Source organism: Gobio gobio (assembly GCF_949357685.1).
Source record: "Gobio gobio genome assembly, chromosome: 22".
Lineage (NCBI taxonomy): Eukaryota > Metazoa > Chordata > Actinopteri > Cypriniformes > Gobionidae > Gobio > Gobio gobio.
The window spans coordinates 40,296,223-40,313,858 of record NC_137118.1 but is presented as its reverse complement, the minus strand read 5'-3'; the positions used below and the strand labels follow the sequence as shown (position 1 = coordinate 40,313,858).

Genomic DNA, 17,636 nt, shown 5'->3' with positions numbered 1-17,636 from the left:
TAAACTTTTGTCGTATCCGGTCGGCAAATCTCAGAACACATCTTCCTTTTTTAAGAATGACTTCAGTGCCTTAACGTTCTTTGTTAGCAGGGAAGTAGCAGGGATTTCATGCGGAACCGTCACAACTCTGCCGTCATTATGTTAAGCCCGCCCACCGACTCTATACATGATGTGATTGGCCTAACTAGAGTCTGGTTTTTCAAGCTCGCAAGTCTACGGAGAGTTGCTAGACGACCTTGGATGCAAATTACATTTGCTGCCGCTAGGGTCCGTCTAGATTTCTAGGCTAAGGATTTCAAGGACCCGTGGGAACCCTGTTCCGAAATAACCCAGCGTTAAGGAAACAGTGGATGCAGTTTGTTTTTCCGGAGGAGCAACGGAGTTCTGCAAGTGTGTTTGTTCCCAGTCATGAGTCGAAACTGCAGGCGTGAGTGAAATTGCATCAAATGTCTGTGTTTTGTTGGCAATCGGCGTGTAAGTGCATATAATGTGAACAACACGAACGTATAGTGAATCGAAAGCACTGCACGCCTGCACAAGTTCGGCTGTTTTCGGAAAGAATCGGTACAGCGTACCGGTCTTTTGTAAATATGATAAAACTAAAGACTCTTCGGAGAAATGACGGATGCAATACTACTCTATAGGTACTATAGGAACTGTGTGCGTTATGTCTCCTTTAATATTATTTATATATTATTATATAATATTACAACTTTTTAAGAAAAGTAATGTGTTACGTTACTTTTGCGTTACTTTTTCTCACCTGGGCTGGCCTTGTTTTTTTGTTTTGTTTTTTTTAATAACAAAAATGTTCTATTTTTGTGCAAATGTAAAGACCTCTTTATACCAAAATTGAAATAATAAGCCTCAGGTTGAGGTAAAAATGCACGTTCACGCATGAACAGCTGAGCTGTGTGGCCATTCTGGATAATGGAAGAATAGGACGCAGGAGAAAAAAAAAAAGTTTTTACCAATAAAAACAAAAAATATAGTAATTTTTGCTCATGGTTTAACTGAATCATAAAAGGTCAGCAGCAAGACATTGGTCAATAAAGTTAGATTAAATGCATAAAAATATTTGTTTTATTTAACATTTAATTATTGGAGGATTGTATAGTACTCTGAATTTGCATTTGACTTATTTTATAAATTTTGAGGAGTACTGCATCTTTATTGTGCAAGTGAGACGAATACATGCTCAAATTTAGTCTAGAACTACAATAACCATCATGTTAACACACAACGCCTCTGCGCTTACTAGGGATGTGACGGTGAGGAAATTTCCCCACCGGTTAATTGATGTGTGACAACACCGGTAATACCGGTATCACCGGCGGAGGCTTTTAAATCACTAATTCTATCTAACCGAAAGTAACATGCACACGACCGCTCTGAACTGAAAACGCGTCAGTGCGCACACACCGTGAATGACAGCTCGTCTGTAAATGCGCGCTCTGTGAGGCCATGGGCGCGTCTCAATCAGTTCCCTAGTTCAGTATTCAAGACACTGATCAAGCATTGATCAGTCTATGATTGAGATGCACGCCATGAATGAATAACAGTTCGTCCGTAAAGCCTTGTTTATACTCGGTGCGCGTGGCAAAAATAAATGCGCGTTGTCAGCGTAGCGCGGAGGCTCGCACTGTGGAGCCAGGCGAAAGTAAACAATGCGCGCTCTGTGCGGCCGTGCACATTTTACTTTCGGTTTGAATTAGCGCCAATTCGACTGCGGGTTGCTTGAATTGTGGGTTCATTAGCCTATTATTTTTAATGAAAAACACAACAACAAAACAAATGACAAACTCCCTTAAATAGGCGCTTTTACGTTTCACTTTGAAACCAGATCTTCCGCGAGATCCGCAGCTCCGCAGCTCCACCGCAGCTCCTCACTCTTAAATCTGATGAATGACTCCTGCCGCTGCTGAGACTCACGGTCGGATTCTGCTTTATTAAGCAGATACAGTTCAGTTTTTATTTGTATTGTCTGTTCTCTAACTGAACTAAATTATTTTATTACTATAAAAAAATCAAAAAGACGGTGGGCGGTGCCACGGTGGGCAAGTGATGTAACCGGTGTTGAGTCTGGACACCGGTAACACCGGCAACACCGACTATCGTAGCAAGCCTAGCGCTTACTCTCGATTTTTCTCAACATGGGGACAGGAGAGCTGTCAGTCAAATAAATGTGAAAAAGTAACTTTTTTTAAAAAGTAACAATATTTAGTTGTAAATTTGAAAAGTAATGCATTACTTTACTAGTTACTTGAAAAATGTATCTGATTACGTAACTTGTAATGCATTACACCCAACACTGGTTATCATTGATTCATTTTATTTATTTATTTTTATAATAAAACAATTATTTAGCCAATAATTCCATTTTATTTTCAAACACATTTCATTTAAAGCCGAAATATTCAGCAAACCTGATCGATTATTACCATTTCTAAATTTGAGCTACATAGCCATCTGATGCCAATTTAATGATTTCAATCATTTGAAAAAAGGACAAGATGAGTTATTATTATTTGTGAATGTTTGTATGTATAATAGCTCTGAACAGGATTGATGGAGGTTCTCACAGCCAGTGTTTAGGCAGCCGGCAAAGATGTGACTCCGCTAACACAATCAACATCATAAACGTATTAAAAGCATGTTGAGCATCAACATTAAAGCGCTGTAGATGCAGCTTGACTGCAATAAACACAGCAGGAGAACATCTGTCTCATGTGATATGACAGTGTAGCACAGTGGGAGATTGTTTAGGACTGCAAAGAATCCAATAGTACTTGTTCTAGAAGTCATTCTCATGTGCCAGTGCCTTTTTGCATTGCCAGACATGTTTCCATGCCTGATTCTGGCAGTTGTTTACATCTACATGAGTTTCATTTACACTGGTGGACAGATATTACTATGAAACTTGGTGGGTTTGACTCGCGTTAGTTGGTGCAACAAACATCCTAACCACATTAAAGACTCTTTCAATTATGCTTCATGTACTGCACCCTTATGGTAAACTTAATAGTGAAGAAAAAAGACTTAAGCTACAACTCCTACTCTTTAAGTACAAAAACATTACCAAGCACACACTTCTGAAACATAAACCATTGCATCATGCTTGATGAGAAAGGAAAAGGACAGTAATTGAAGTTCAAAGGGCTCCGTCTGAGGAACCAAGCCAAAGCCACTCACACCTAGCAACCATACATTACAATTCAGCTTGTTTACAGGGTCACATGGCCTTAAAGAAGGGGGTTTCTAGCTTTTCACTTTTACTCCACAGAGCTTACACAGGGGGAAAAACTTGAGCAACTTACAGACCAAATCATGTGTGACTCCACCTAATTTCCCTTTCTGTGCCTCAAAACTCTGACTCAACGGCTTGAAGCCCCCAAATACGGTCTTTGAGTAGCCCGATGTCGAAATCCACCAAAAGCAGACGGTGTTGCCAAGGAACAACTATTCTAGGAGATGATGTCATAGCTGGGTAAGCAATGACGGACAACGCAAAGGAGGGCTAAGGGAATGAACAACCTGTAGGCCGTCTTAGTTCTGGCTCAAAGGTTTAATATGCTGCTTCATCCCACTTTCAAAATCAAAATCATCCTTCTGGGCGAGCTTTAGACAACAGAGCAAATGCCTACAGTGATGTCATCTCTTTCATTGACGTAATGCGGTATACGTTTCTGCAGTTTATTTGTGATCTACTGGTAGAACTACTACAATATAAGTAGTGTTATGTAACTGACTGGCTGTGTCCGAAATCGCCCCCTATACCCTCATTTAATATTCCCTGCATTAGTCCAGTCATATAGTTCACTTGATGGAGTGAATGAAAACGAGTGAGTTGATGGATGTAGTATCCGTGACGTCACCTATAGGATTCTGAAGAGCAGTTTTGAAGCGTAAAGTCGGGTCGAGCTGGCCGTTGCCATCTTGGCAGCACGTCATCACCATAGACCAGGGGTCGGGAACCTTTTTTGACCAAAGAGCCATTTTTCCATTTTTGGTTAATGCATTTTTTCCAAAAGAGCCACAGTAAAAAATAATATTAATTATTATTAAAAAACATGCTTTTTTCCCCAATAAAATTTCAACAATAGTAATTATTAGGTCCATAACTAAAAACAAACACATATGCAGCGAACAATAAATAAGTTGCAATATGGAATTAATTGTGCAGGGCTTTGTGAGGTTGAGTTATAAATCCTCTTTGTGTGTGTGAACATCTACTATGTTTACGTGAATACTCGACTTGGCATTTTGATATATTTCTGTAGCCTATTAATTTGACGTGCAGCCGAGGACAAAGCTGTGCTTTTCCGTGTTGCGCTCGGAGCGCGTGCACAGCATCCTGTCACTAATTCAGTTGTCTTTCACGACTTATCGCGCGTTTATCATTAATTTTCGTCAACTGAAATCTGCGTGGATTATCATAAATACACATTTATTTATCACAAGGGTCTCTGCGGCAAAAGCGAAAGTACCCACGTGTGAAATGTTTCGAAATGTCTTTTTCCACAGCAGACCACCAGTTTCAATAAAAGGATATATTCAAGTTTGTATAGCCTACTTTTACATTTTCGCTGCTGTTCTAAAAATGGTTTTCGGTTACCTTAAACAAGCCACAGCTGCTTGAATCCCAGAGCAGAAGCTGTTACCACCACAGCACTGAACGCGCACGGCCGGCACAACTTGAATATTAGTTATTATCATATGTTTCATTAACTTCGGTAGGCTGTACAACAAGGGAATTGTAATTGGCTGCTTTTTTCTGCAGAGAGTGGATCTCTGTTGATGTGTCTAATTTCTTTTATCGATCATTTGTTGGTAAAGGGTGAGAGACCTGAGCCACATTATTTTTGTCAAAGAGCCAGGTGTGGCTCGCGAGCCATAGGTTCCCGACCACTGCCATAGACAGTAAAAGAAATGGACAGAGCGACCCCATAGACTTCAACGGGGAGAATTGAAGTCAGGATAGGAGCACTTACTTCCTGATGGCTGAGCGTACTGCGCAGCCTCAGACTGAGCTTGACGACGTAGATGTGACGTGATCAGCCTGTCCGACAGTGGCAAGTCTTCTAGTAGTTGTGCAACGTAAAATCTGAATCACCGAATCTTGCAGAGACAGAGAGAGTGAGCAGGAGCAACTTTTGATGAATGAAGCAGGATCTGCAACATCTCTATCTGCGTTTATGCCTCCACGTCCCCCCGATTGCCTCATAGACAGTAAAAGATTGCCTACGAGCTTCTCCTCGGGTCTATATGGTAATTTGCTCAACAGCGCGACACAGTCGCGTGGTTATGACGCAATCGTTAGCCTATATTTTACAAAAACAGCTTCTACGGGGCGACAGTGTCAGATACAAGGGAATGGAGCCTTTTATACATTGTCGTGTTTGTTTAGAAATAAACAATTGACGAATGGAGTCTTTAAACGCCTCAGATGTAAAGATATTCACTGTCAAAGTGAGGCCAAAATGAATGGGAGTCAATGGGATGCTAACAACAGGTGATGGCTTGGTTAGCAATGGCCGCGCCTATGGGTGGTACGCTTTCCGGGGGCTGGGCTACCCCCTTGGTCATCACGTGTCAATCCCGGATAACAGAAAATGGGCAAAGAGGCGGGACGTGGGCGGAGCTGTGGTGACGTGATGACTAACAGACAGCAGACAAACAGCAATCCACCTGTCACTCAAAGTAGCCACGCCCTTAATTATGCAGAACTTTAAGGCTTTATATAATGTAAATTAATAAGTTATAAAAAAATTCACCCCCCTCACAGTTGTCATGAAGGGCAAAATTAGCCGTATAGACCAAAACCACAATTTGTACCAGGCTGTAAACATGTCTTATGGGCATTTTAACATGGGGCTCAATGAGATTCTGCTCCCTTTTGGAGCCTGTCTCTAGAGGCCAGTCGACGAATTGCAGTTTAAGTCACTTCCGTATTGGCTTCAAGAGAAACTGGGGGAGGTTGCCGCTTGATTCGGACACTAAGTGTGCTAGAATGGCTGTCGCTTTTGCATAGTTTGCGCTTACTGTTTAATAATCATTTGAAACTTGGCAAACTGACAGCTTCAGTAGTAATGAATACTTGTATTATATTACGCTGTAGCCACCTTGGACCAGCGGTTTGGAAAATTGATGGATGATTGATTCAGCTGCGGGCGACGCCATCTAGTGAGACGCGGGAATTTATTCGGCACACAACTGTCACAGAGCATTATGGGTATTCTCTAACCATTGAGCGGTTGTACACTTGTCATTGTGGTGCATTATGGGATTGAATGAGTGCACTTGATAAAGTCCATTATGGTTTCAGGCACCACTTCAAATGGCTGTTCCCTCAAATAGTGCCCTATTTAAGGGTATAGGGGACGATTTCGGACACAGCCTGTATATGTAATATAGCCATTTAAAAAAAAAAGGCTGCAGTATGCAGTAATGCCTATTATGGATAATCCAGTTAATTAAAGGGTTACTTCACCGGTAAGCATTAAGCTTTGTATCAGTAGAAACCCGGTAGAATATTCAAATTATGGTACTTTTCCCCCTCATGGTCCCCCTGAGACGAGAGAATTATGCATTTTATTTCTGGACAAAAAAAATTGGCCAGAGGCTAGAGACTACAGGAGCTAGTTCGGAATGTTATCAACCCGCCCACAGGGGAGGGATCTCACTCACAGAATTTAAATGTGCACAGCCACTCGGCTCAGTCATTTATAACGGAGCGGTGTGGAGCAAAGTAAGTGTTTCAACTTTTCAATGAATTCCTATTAAAGTTAAGCTTTCATTGGCATGATCTGAAAACGTGCCAGACTGGACACACGTCGTGAATGACAGCCGCTCTTACCTCAGCTCTGCGCTCTCGTGATGAATAAAATCTGACTCCTGCTGCGTTTGAGACGTGACTTTCGTTCGGCTCACTCACACTTTATTGAAAAGACACGTTCAGTTTTGAATTGTAGTGTCTATTCTCTAACTGAACGAAATGATTGTGAAAATCAAAACGACGTTGGGGGCGGTGTTATGGTGGGCAAGTGATAACCAGTAGCCGTGGCTTTGGGAGTGGCCTCGTAGGGCAGCGAAGCAAGTGCATTCTGGGAGTTGTTGTCTTTCATCCACAAGAGACAAAAATGCATTTTCTGTCTTTTTTTCTCTAGAAGGCACCAAATTCAAAAATAATTCACATTTCTACTACATAAATGACCCCGTTTAAATACACATTCATCTTCTCAGCGCTGAAGTACCCCTTTAAATAGTTTACAAAAGAAAAGTTCACCATTTTATTTGATTATTTTCTCTACCTGATGGATGCAACCCAAAGATAAGATTATTTATAAATGAACAAGACTGATATCAGTTTAAGAACAGCTGTTTCACATTGTATAACACAAACACAAAAGACCTACAAGATCTTAAAAACTAAAGCCAATATACAAATCGTAAATCGTACAATATTTGATATACACAACCCTGAAACCGCACACAAGTTGAATTCCATATTAATGCAGCAATTTGAGATGTTGCTTGGCTAGGTCTTTCTTGACGATATTGCTGAATTATTTTATTTTTGGACGATTTCTGCCATCGTATGGCACTGTCATTCTGTCCGCCACTACATCAAGATGTTGATGCTGAGCTTTCATCTGCTTGCCAGAGTCACTCTAGATCAAAACAGCATCATTTTGTCATTTATCAACCTGAACTTTCTTGGAAGAAATTCCACTAAATTACACGTTGCTAAACTATATTAAAATATGAGTTTCATTTGATGTTCTGGGCACAAATTCAGTTGTAGGCTCATATAGTTTGACTTCAAACTTTGGTAAGTTTGCAAACATGTCCAATGAACACAATATTGCAGAGCCTTGAGAACAAATCAACTCAGAATAAACCGCTAGCTGAAGAATGAGAATTTCCACAAATCCAAACAAACTAATCACAGACTTTGTTAAAAGTAGACAGAGACAATCTCAGTAATTTCCATTTAAACAAAAAAAGTTTGAGGCACGTGCATATGAAATTGTGGCTCTCTGAAAACTTTAAAGGAGTAGTTCACTGAAGAACATCATACTGAAAATGACAACCTAACCTATATACACATTTTATTTTTGTACACGAAAAAATTTGGAAGGACATTATTTTTTTATTCCGATAAGTTAAGGCACTCACACACTACAAGAGAATCAGGCCGATTTTGGGCCCAGTTCTCCCCTTACAACAACCCTAGATAGGCTATGATCTTATCAGATTTTCCTGTGGTGTGATGTGTGTTAAAGGATTAGTTCACTTTCCGCTCATTTGTAAACACAGTGTTTACAAATGAGCGGAAAGAGGACCTTATCCACATATTCAAACGTCTTTGCACCTGCGTCTAGCGTGACCTTTTCAACGTAATTGCGTTTTACGTGACGTCACGAGCGCGCATCAATGAACAGATCAAGGCGAGCATTTGTGCTTATAAAACTTAAACTTTATTTATTTAAAAAAAAATTAACGATCATTTCGCTAGATAAGACCCTTATTGATCGTCTGGTACCGTTTGATGTGGTTTAAAACCCTTTTGAAGCTGTACTGAACCTCTCATTTGGACCTTGAACCACATGGGGTCTATTGACTTCCATTTTATGGAGAAATATCCTGAAATCTTTTCATAAAAAATCTTCATTTCTTTTCGACTGAAGACAGAAAGACATGGATATCTTGGATGACAAGGGGGTGAGTAAATTATAAGCAAAAGTTTATTTGAAAGTGAACTAATCCTTTAAGAGTGATTGAATCTGCTCTGAAGAATGTCGGGGCCACGCCGATCTCAAATCGTAACTATAAAACATGTTGAATATTTACGATCAGAAATCCTGTTGTGTGGTGGGAACCCAGCAGACACGCACGTTAAATATATGGAATGAAACGATACCCAATCAGAAAGCAAGCTGACGGAAGACAGAACTTGGTCACCTCGTGGCACTCCACACACTATAGGAACAGCTAAATCTATAAAAAAATATTTATAATCACGTTTGTGGTCGCTCACATTTTTAAAATCTTTTAGTGTGGGCCAGCCTTTAGAAGAATCACCTTGTGCAAGAGGCTTCGGGTTTGGGCGTCTGGGTTCAGCCTCGAGTTCATCTTCTGTACTCCCTCCATAATCGCTCTCTTCTCCAGGACTCTTGTCTGCCGCAGTCTCGATCGCCTCACAGTCTTCACTATCTTCCTTTTTCTTTCTAAGAGAAAACAGTAGGTACAACATGTTAACAAGACGTGTGCATTGAAATTTCTCTTTCATTCAAAATGCGAACTATTGAAAATTTGATCTGCACACAGTGGAAAGCGTGAGAACAAATTTCATTGGTTCTTGTAGAAGCTCAAAATTGCTGTGTAACATGAGAACAAACATCATTGGTTCTTGCGGAAGCTCAAATGTGCTGCATAACACGAGAATAAACCTCATTGGTTCTTGAGGAAGCTCAAGCGTGATGCGTAACACAATAATGAACCTCATTGGTTCTTGAGGAAGCTCAAGCGTGATGCATAACACGAGAATAAACCTCATTGGTTCTTGAGGAAACTCAAGCGTGATGCGTAACACGAGAATTAACCTCATTGGTTCTTGCAGAAGCTCAAACGTGATGCATAACACGAGAATAAACCTCATTGGTTCTTGAGGAAACTCAAGCGTGATGCGTAACACGAGAATGAACCTCATTGGTTCTTGAGGAAGCTCAAGCGTGATACATAACACGAGAATAAACCTCATTGGTTCTTGCAGAAACTCAAACGTGATGCGTAACACGAGAATGAACCTCATTGGTTCTTGAGGAAGCTCAAGCGTGATGCATAACACGAGAATGAACCTCATTGGTTCTTGCAGAAGCTCAAACGTGATGCGTAACACAAGAATAAACCTCATTGGTTCTTGCAGAAACTCAAACGTGATGCGTAACACAAGAATAAACCTCATTGGTTCTTGAGGAAGCTCAAGCGTGATGCGTAACACGAGAATGAACCTCATTGGTTCTTGCAGAAGCTCAAACGTGATGCGTAACACAATAATAAACCTCATTGGTTCTTGAGGAAGCTCAAGCGTGATGCATAACACGAGAATGAACCTCATTGGTTCTTGCAGAAGCTCAAACGTGATGCGTAACACGAGAATAAACCTCATTGGTTCTTGAGGAAGCTCAAGCGTGATGCGTAACACGAGAATAAACCTCATTGGTTCTCAAGCTCAAGTGTGATGAGTAACACGAAAATGAACCTCATTGGTTCTTGAGGAAGCTCAAGTGTGATGAGTAACACGAAAATGAACCTCATTGGTTCTTGAGGAAGCTCAAGTGTGATGAGTAACACGAAAATGAACCTCATTGGTTCTTGAGGAAGCTCAAGTGTGATGAGTAACACGAAAATGAACCTCATTGGTTCTTGAGGAAGCTCAAGCGTGATGCGTAACATGAGAATGAACCTCATTGGTTCTTGAGGAAACTCAAGCGTGATGCATAACTCAAGAATGAACCTCATTGGTTCGTGCGGAAGTTCAAACGTGTCGCGTTACATTGGTTCTCCCATGTCAATCGAACATGCTTGGGCTTCCGTTTACCACAACTGATATGAGTTGATGAATGTTTGTATGTGAATAAAAGCCTAAATTAAATCTGTTTATCATATAAAATGATCAAGTCTCTTCAGAAAATGTTGACTAAACCGCTCAATTCATATGGATTAGTTTTACGATCTCGTTATGAACTTTTTGAAGCGTCAAAGTGGTAATTCCGTAGCTGTCAATGGAGGGACAGAAAGCTCTCAAATTTCATCAAAAAGATCTTCATTTGTGTTCCGAAAATGAACGGAAGTCTTACGAGTCTGGAACGACATGAGGGTGAGTAATTAATGGCAGAATTTTCATTTTTGGGTGAACTAACCCTTTAATATACAAACGTTTGGGGTCAGTGTGATACTTCTAGTCAGCATCAATCAATGCTTCTTTTGAAGATTCAATTCATCCTGAAAAAAAATGTATCATAGTTTTCATCCCTGGTGTGATTATAGACTCTGCTCCTTTAAGCGTCTTAAGAGCACAATGCTGATGGACTGAACCTTCTTGCTTTGGACCTAAACGTTTTAAGGTTTCCATCATGGAAACTGTCATCAGAAACTTGTGGCTGTCATTTAAACTGAATAAATAGGAAAATGTGCTCAACACAAAACTGGAAGTGGCATTAATGTAATATTATCATGGGATTACCTAATGAAACGGGCATTTCATAAGAAGGGAAGGAAAAAGTTGAACCGAAAAAATGCTTACGATCAAACGCCGCTACATGTGAGGTTGTATCATAATGAAATGTTTCACACATCTTTACCTCGGTCGATCCTCTTCAATAGATTCTTCCAGCTCCCTGACTCTCTCCTGCAGGGCTCTGAGTTTGGCTTTCTTCTCATTTAGGACCAGCACAAAGCGACTGTACAGGTCTCTCTCCAGCGTCTCCTTTCCCTGGACGTACCTTTCCATCCTGTGGGACGAGAGGGAAAAGACCAATGAGACACACCCAAACACTCAAGCTGCGGCCCAGTCTCACTGGTCACAGACATCCGATCACATTGAAATGTGGAAATGTTTAGTTATAAGAGTTTTTATTACTTTTTTGGTGGTTTTATAAGTGGATAAACACTTAATGGAAAACTTTAAGAGCGTCTTTGAACCCAAACACCTGTGGCAGTTTTTTGCAAAGAACACACACGCGCCAATAAGGTGCCGTCAGTGTTGGGAAGCAATACTATATCCCTATAATTCTGGTTTTGGAAGATTTTAGAAAGTGTGGCGGCACAGTCTGGTCAGTGATGTCACTGCTGTTGTTTCTCAGAAAGGAAAGTTTGAAGCACGTGGAGAACAAGAAAAGAAAGTAGCTTCTCATCAGGTTGGCCCAGGATTCCCTTGTGCGCCACACTCCTCCTGAATGCGTCATGTGCCCTAAATCAGCCCGTGTTCACATATCTCTAGTTCCCTCTTTTAACATGAGTATCACAGCAAACACAAACTAAAACCATCTTGTGTATCTGGACTTCCTTAGTAACGTTTAAAAAACGCAGGCAAGATGCTCCGTCATTCTGAATCATGGGAGATCATGAGGAGGGGAAAGGGTAATCCATGAGGAAGTTGTAATGATGAACAGGTGAAGGACTTGCGTAATCACACTATTGTGTTTGAAATTAGCTTTGGCAACAACGAAAAAAAGACGAGTTGTGGATGTTCCCAGGAACAAAGAAACAAATCGAGAGCATATTCCTCATGTTTTGTGGTCCACTTATAAGATAGTCAAGGTTCCATGCAACAAATCATAATTTAGTTTTAAATAACAGTTTTAAAATCTAAAAATCAATAGAAATGATATAGATATATATATATATATATATATATATATATATATATATATATATATATATATATATATATATATATATATATATATAGTACATATAGTATTAGTGCAGTCAAATTGATTAATCGTGATTAATTGAATAATTAGATTTAACATAAAAGTTTGTGTTTATATAATGTGTGTGACACACACACACACACACACACACACACAAACACACACACACACACACACACATATATATTTATATAATATACATACACATACACACACATACCGATCAGGCATAGCATTATGGCCACATTCCTAATATTGTGTTGGTCCCCCTTTTGCTGCCAAAACATCCCTAACCCATCAAGGAATGGACTCCACTAGACCCCTGAAGGTGTGCTGTGGTATCTGGCACCAAGATGTTAGCAGCAGATCCTTTAAGTCCTGTAAGTTGCGAGATGGGGCCTCCATGGATCGGACTTGTTTGTTCAGCTCATCCCACAGATGCTCGATTGGATTGAGATCTGGGGAACTTGGAGGCCAAGTCAACACCTCAAATTCGTTGTTGTGCTCATCAAACCATTCCTGAACCATTTTTGCTTTGTGGCAGGGCGCATTATCCTGCTGAAAGAGGCCACAGCCACCAGGGAATCCCGTTTCCATGAAAGGGTGTACATGGTCTGCAACAATGCTTAAGTAGGTGTTACGTGTCAAAGTAACATCCACATGGATGGCAGGACCCAAGGTTTCCCAACAGAACATTGTCCAAAGCATCACACTGCCTCCGCCAGCTTGCCTTCTTCCCATAATGCATCCTGGTTCCATGTGTTCCCCAGGTAAGTGACGCACACACACGGCCATCCACGTGATGTAAAAGAAAAAGTGATTCATCAGACCAGGCCATCTTCTTCCATGGTCCGTGGTCCAGTTCTGATGCTCATGTGCCCACTGTTGGACGGGGGTCAGCATGGGCACCCCGACTGGTCTGCGGCTATGCAGCCCCATTCTAACACATCAACTTTGAGGACAAAATGTTCACTTGCTGCCTAATATATCCCACCCACTAACAGGTGCCGTGATGAAGATAAGATGAGATAATCAGTGTTATTCACTTCACCTCATAATGTAATAATGTTATGCCTGATCGGTACAATATACGCTTGTTATAGGGGTTATATATGTATATATATATACACTCACACACACCATTACATCTTAAACTTAACATTAAATATACTGTAAGTTGGTGTTTAAAGAGCAGTAGTATCTTAAAAAAATGGTTGTGTTTAACAAGTTGTATGTTTAAACTATGCTTTTCTTTTTTTAGTATTAAGAACTAAAAAAAATTACAGTTGAAAGTAGCAGAAAAGTTTGAATAATTTTAGTATATAAAAGCAAAGTAAGTAAGGAATGATTGACGATGGGCCATTGAATTATTAGAAAATAACGCACAGCTGAGGTGCTTATACTCATAAATCATAAACCGCTATTCTAGAAAAACTTAAGTAGTTCCTGAGGGAACCCATGTCGAATTAGCCTTTCGGATCAATCAACAAATTGACGATATGAGTGAACTCCGGTCAACTCCATTATTCATATAATTGTATTTTTTTCCAAACATCCCGTTTGTTCAGTATTGTGAAAGTTGAATGAGTTTGAGAGTATTGATCTGGTGTGTGACCTACTCTGTGGTAATGTGTTCCTGTTCTCTCCTCAGCTTCTGGTTCTCTTCACGCAGGTGCTGGTTTTTGGCCCGTAGACATGCGCTCTGCTCCAGGCCGTGACTAATGAGCTCCCTTATGACTTCAGTGGGCTCAGGCACCGCCCGCAGCTCCACCACGCCGAGCCTGAACTGAGAAATGAAGAGAGAGCAAGGTTAATAATAGAAGACCTTGTGCACGCTGGCACCTGGAGGAGACACCTGCCCATCAGCTATTAGCATTAGCATCCTGGCTGTAGACACAAGGGAGATTGACTAAGAGAGAACTGCACGCACAGACAGATTTATTTGTTCATTTATTTGTTCACTCCCAACACCTGCTGAAAGTGTACTTGAGTTAATGCGTTCCCACTGCTTTTGACCAGTGAATTTCCATTACTTTTCTATGGCATTCAGGCAATTCTTACTGCATAAGAAATATTCAAATTATTAATTGACTGATTCATTGAAAAGAAGAAACTCAATAGAACAAATTCACTCAGAAATCCGAACTAATATCAACCTCAAGGAATACTTTAGAATCAATAAAAACAGATATATCCATTTTAAGGACAGTTGAGATTTTTGCCAAATTTCCTTGAAAATGTACACAAATATATACACCTCTATTAAATAAATTCCTTTAAGAAAGCAGATATTAGTGCAACATTAAATAAAATATTTGTGTATTGAATATATACGGTTTATATATTTATATAATAAATACATAAATTAATAACAAGTAAATAAATAGTAATAAGCAAATTAAATACATAAATAAATTAAATACATGATTACATAAATAAATAATGAAAGAATTAAATAAATAACTAAATTGAAAAACGTAGATAATTAAATAAATATAAATAAATAAAAATGTATTAAGAAAATAAGTTAAATAAATACATATTAAACAATTAAAGAATGAAATAATTTAATAAATAATTTAAATAAATGAACACAATTATCAATGAATAGATAAATAAAAATACAAAAAGATAAACAAGTATGTATATGCATAAATTAATAACAAGTAAAAAATATATATATATATTTATAATTTTAAATAAATAATAAAATAAGTAAAAGTAATAAAAAAAATTATATAAAATATTATAAATATAATTATATAATAATTACTCATAATAGGCCTAATTTACATAGAATGGATACATATTTGGAGCAAAAACATAAGAAAAATTACTGAAATTAAATATGTATGGCACAGTGCTATTTCAGCATGGATAGAACCTTAAAGTAAAATGTGAGTTGTTATGGAATATTATGCTTTTGAATTATAAAACTGAAAAACTCCATTCACGCTACAGGGATTCAGTGCCCAACTCTGTCTACCACCTGGACAAACACAGAGGCTTCCAGCCTGGACTCTTGTACCGATAAGACAAGCCAACCGCAGTGAGGAGTCAATGAGCGACAGCGAGTCTCTGGTCCTCAAATAGATGAACTCTGACAGTATACATGAGGGACGGGCACTCGACCTCCAGTGTGTGCCAGTCTGTGAATGATAAGGACGACTGCTTCAAGACAAGAGCGCTGAAGATAACAGACCTCACAGAGACCTGCCTTAAACCTGCCGTAAACCTACTGAGACGGTCCCTTAATCAAACACTTTTGTCCTATAAATGATTCTTGTTCTTAGTGGCTCTAAGCAAAAGACAGTGGGAACAATCAAGCTAATCTTTATAACCTTGTTGTGCAAGTGCTGTATCTGGTCTTTAAGCACACACTTTTATCTAAATTGACTTACAAAGCACTTACATGAACATTCATCTTGGAGAAATGGGAGTCTTGACCAAAGGCGAAATAGGTTTCTATTTCCATTTCTCACCTAAAAACAAACACTCGTCCATCATTTACTCACACTGATGTCATTTAAAACCTGTAAGACTTTCTTTCTTCCATTTACCACTAAAAGAGAAGTTTAGCAGGATGTCCTGGAAGCTCTTTTGCATACAAGCAGATGGGAATGGATGCTGTCAAGCTAAAAAAGGGGAAAAAGCAGCACAAAGTATTGTAAAAGTCTCCTACAGTCAAATAATGCTATGTGTGAGGAACAGACTAAAAGTTTTTCAGTATTTTTTACTACCAAAATCCTTCAGAAGACTTTTAGAATACAACATTTGGACTCATTTTATGGTGTTTTTATGCACTTTTTGGAGCTTGACAGTCACATCTCCTTGTTTAAGTCAAATGGATTCGGAAAGGCATGTAAAAGGCCTGAAAAAATGACGAAAGACTATTCGGAAAAACTATTCCTCACCATACTACTCCAATTTTTCATTCTAGGTAGAATGAAAAATTGGAGTGTTAGCTCTGATGCAACCATCACATTTGCGAAGCAGTAAACCAGAGATTCAACATGGAACCTTTTCCAGCCAGAATCTGACGTACCAGCGAGCAAAACTCGGCCTTTAAGTGATGAGCTAAGAACTTCCATGTCTCAGAGTGCTTATTTGGACAGTTCTGTTTACTGAACCTGGAGACATCTGATTCATCTCACACTGAGAAGCCAAATTGTGGAGACACAGACAGGTTGAATTGCTATTAAAACTCTTATGACTAAGACTAGTGGCTTAATTTATTAATTTATTTTAAAGGAGAAGTAAAAAAAGCTATTTGTTTAGTTGAATGATTTTTTATTCATTTATAATAAATCACACAATACATGAGAAGGCAAGCCAAAGACTAAATGTAGACCTGAAGTCAAGAATAATACTTTTTTGGACGAAAATAACCCTCAAAACAATCATGTTATATATAAAGATATTCAGAAAGGCTATTAAAGGGAAAATCATGGAGTACAGCATACTGATTATTATTAAAATATTTCACAAAAACATATTCCTTTTTTCTTTTCTATTACAAAGGCCATATAATCCCATTTTACAAATTCTTAATTTTTTTGGGGGGGTCTACTATAATAAGTTATGCTTGAATGTTCAAAAAACACTTTTTTCTTTACATATTTTACAATGTTGCAGCTAGGGGTGCACCGATCCGACTTTTTCAGTCCCGATACCGATACCGATGCCTGGGCTTTGTGTATCTGTCGATACCCGATACCGATCCGATATATTGTTGAATTAATAATAAACTGTATATCTTCCACCTTATACCTTCCTTGAAGAGACTAAAGGCACCAGACCTTACTAACTAAACATAACTAAGACAAAATAACAGATGTATGTAAGGTGTTGAATTCTTATTTATTTAAAAAACAATTGTGCATTCAAATCTAAAATAGAATGTAATCTAACTTCTTTAAATAAATAAAATGTAGCAGTGGAAACAAAAAACAGTGTATTGGTCAAACATACAATAGTAATCTGACAGTTACCAAACATTTTTTACACTACAGATAATTGTTTTGGTATATAATCATATCAATATTAAAAAGTAGCATTACAAATTAACAAATAGTCTACCATATGCAATTTAATACAAATTTTCAGCTAGCTAATAACAACTTTGTTCTGGTTTCACCTCACTCCAGATTAAATGATTGTAGGCTAGGCCTATTTATTTTACTACACATTGTCAAC

At 38.9% G+C, this 17,636-nt stretch overlaps 1 protein-coding gene across 4 annotated transcripts in view; it reads right to left on the bottom strand.

Annotated features, from left to right (window-relative positions):
- Nucleotides 1-17,636, bottom strand: part of xrcc4 (X-ray repair complementing defective repair in Chinese hamster cells 4) — a 70,695-nt gene that overhangs the window by 20,788 nt on the left and 32,271 nt on the right. For all 4 annotated transcript variants that reach the window (XM_079804143.1, XM_079804142.1, XM_079804141.1 and 1 more), the window contains exons 4-6: nt 14,060-14,226; nt 11,367-11,516; nt 9,085-9,230 (exon numbers count right to left, since the gene is read on the bottom strand). In XM_079804143.1, coding sequence (XP_079660269.1) covers nt 9,085-9,230; nt 11,367-11,516; nt 14,060-14,226 — 463 coding nt within the window. The remainder of the gene's footprint in view (nt 1-9,084; nt 9,231-11,366; nt 11,517-14,059; nt 14,227-17,636) is intronic.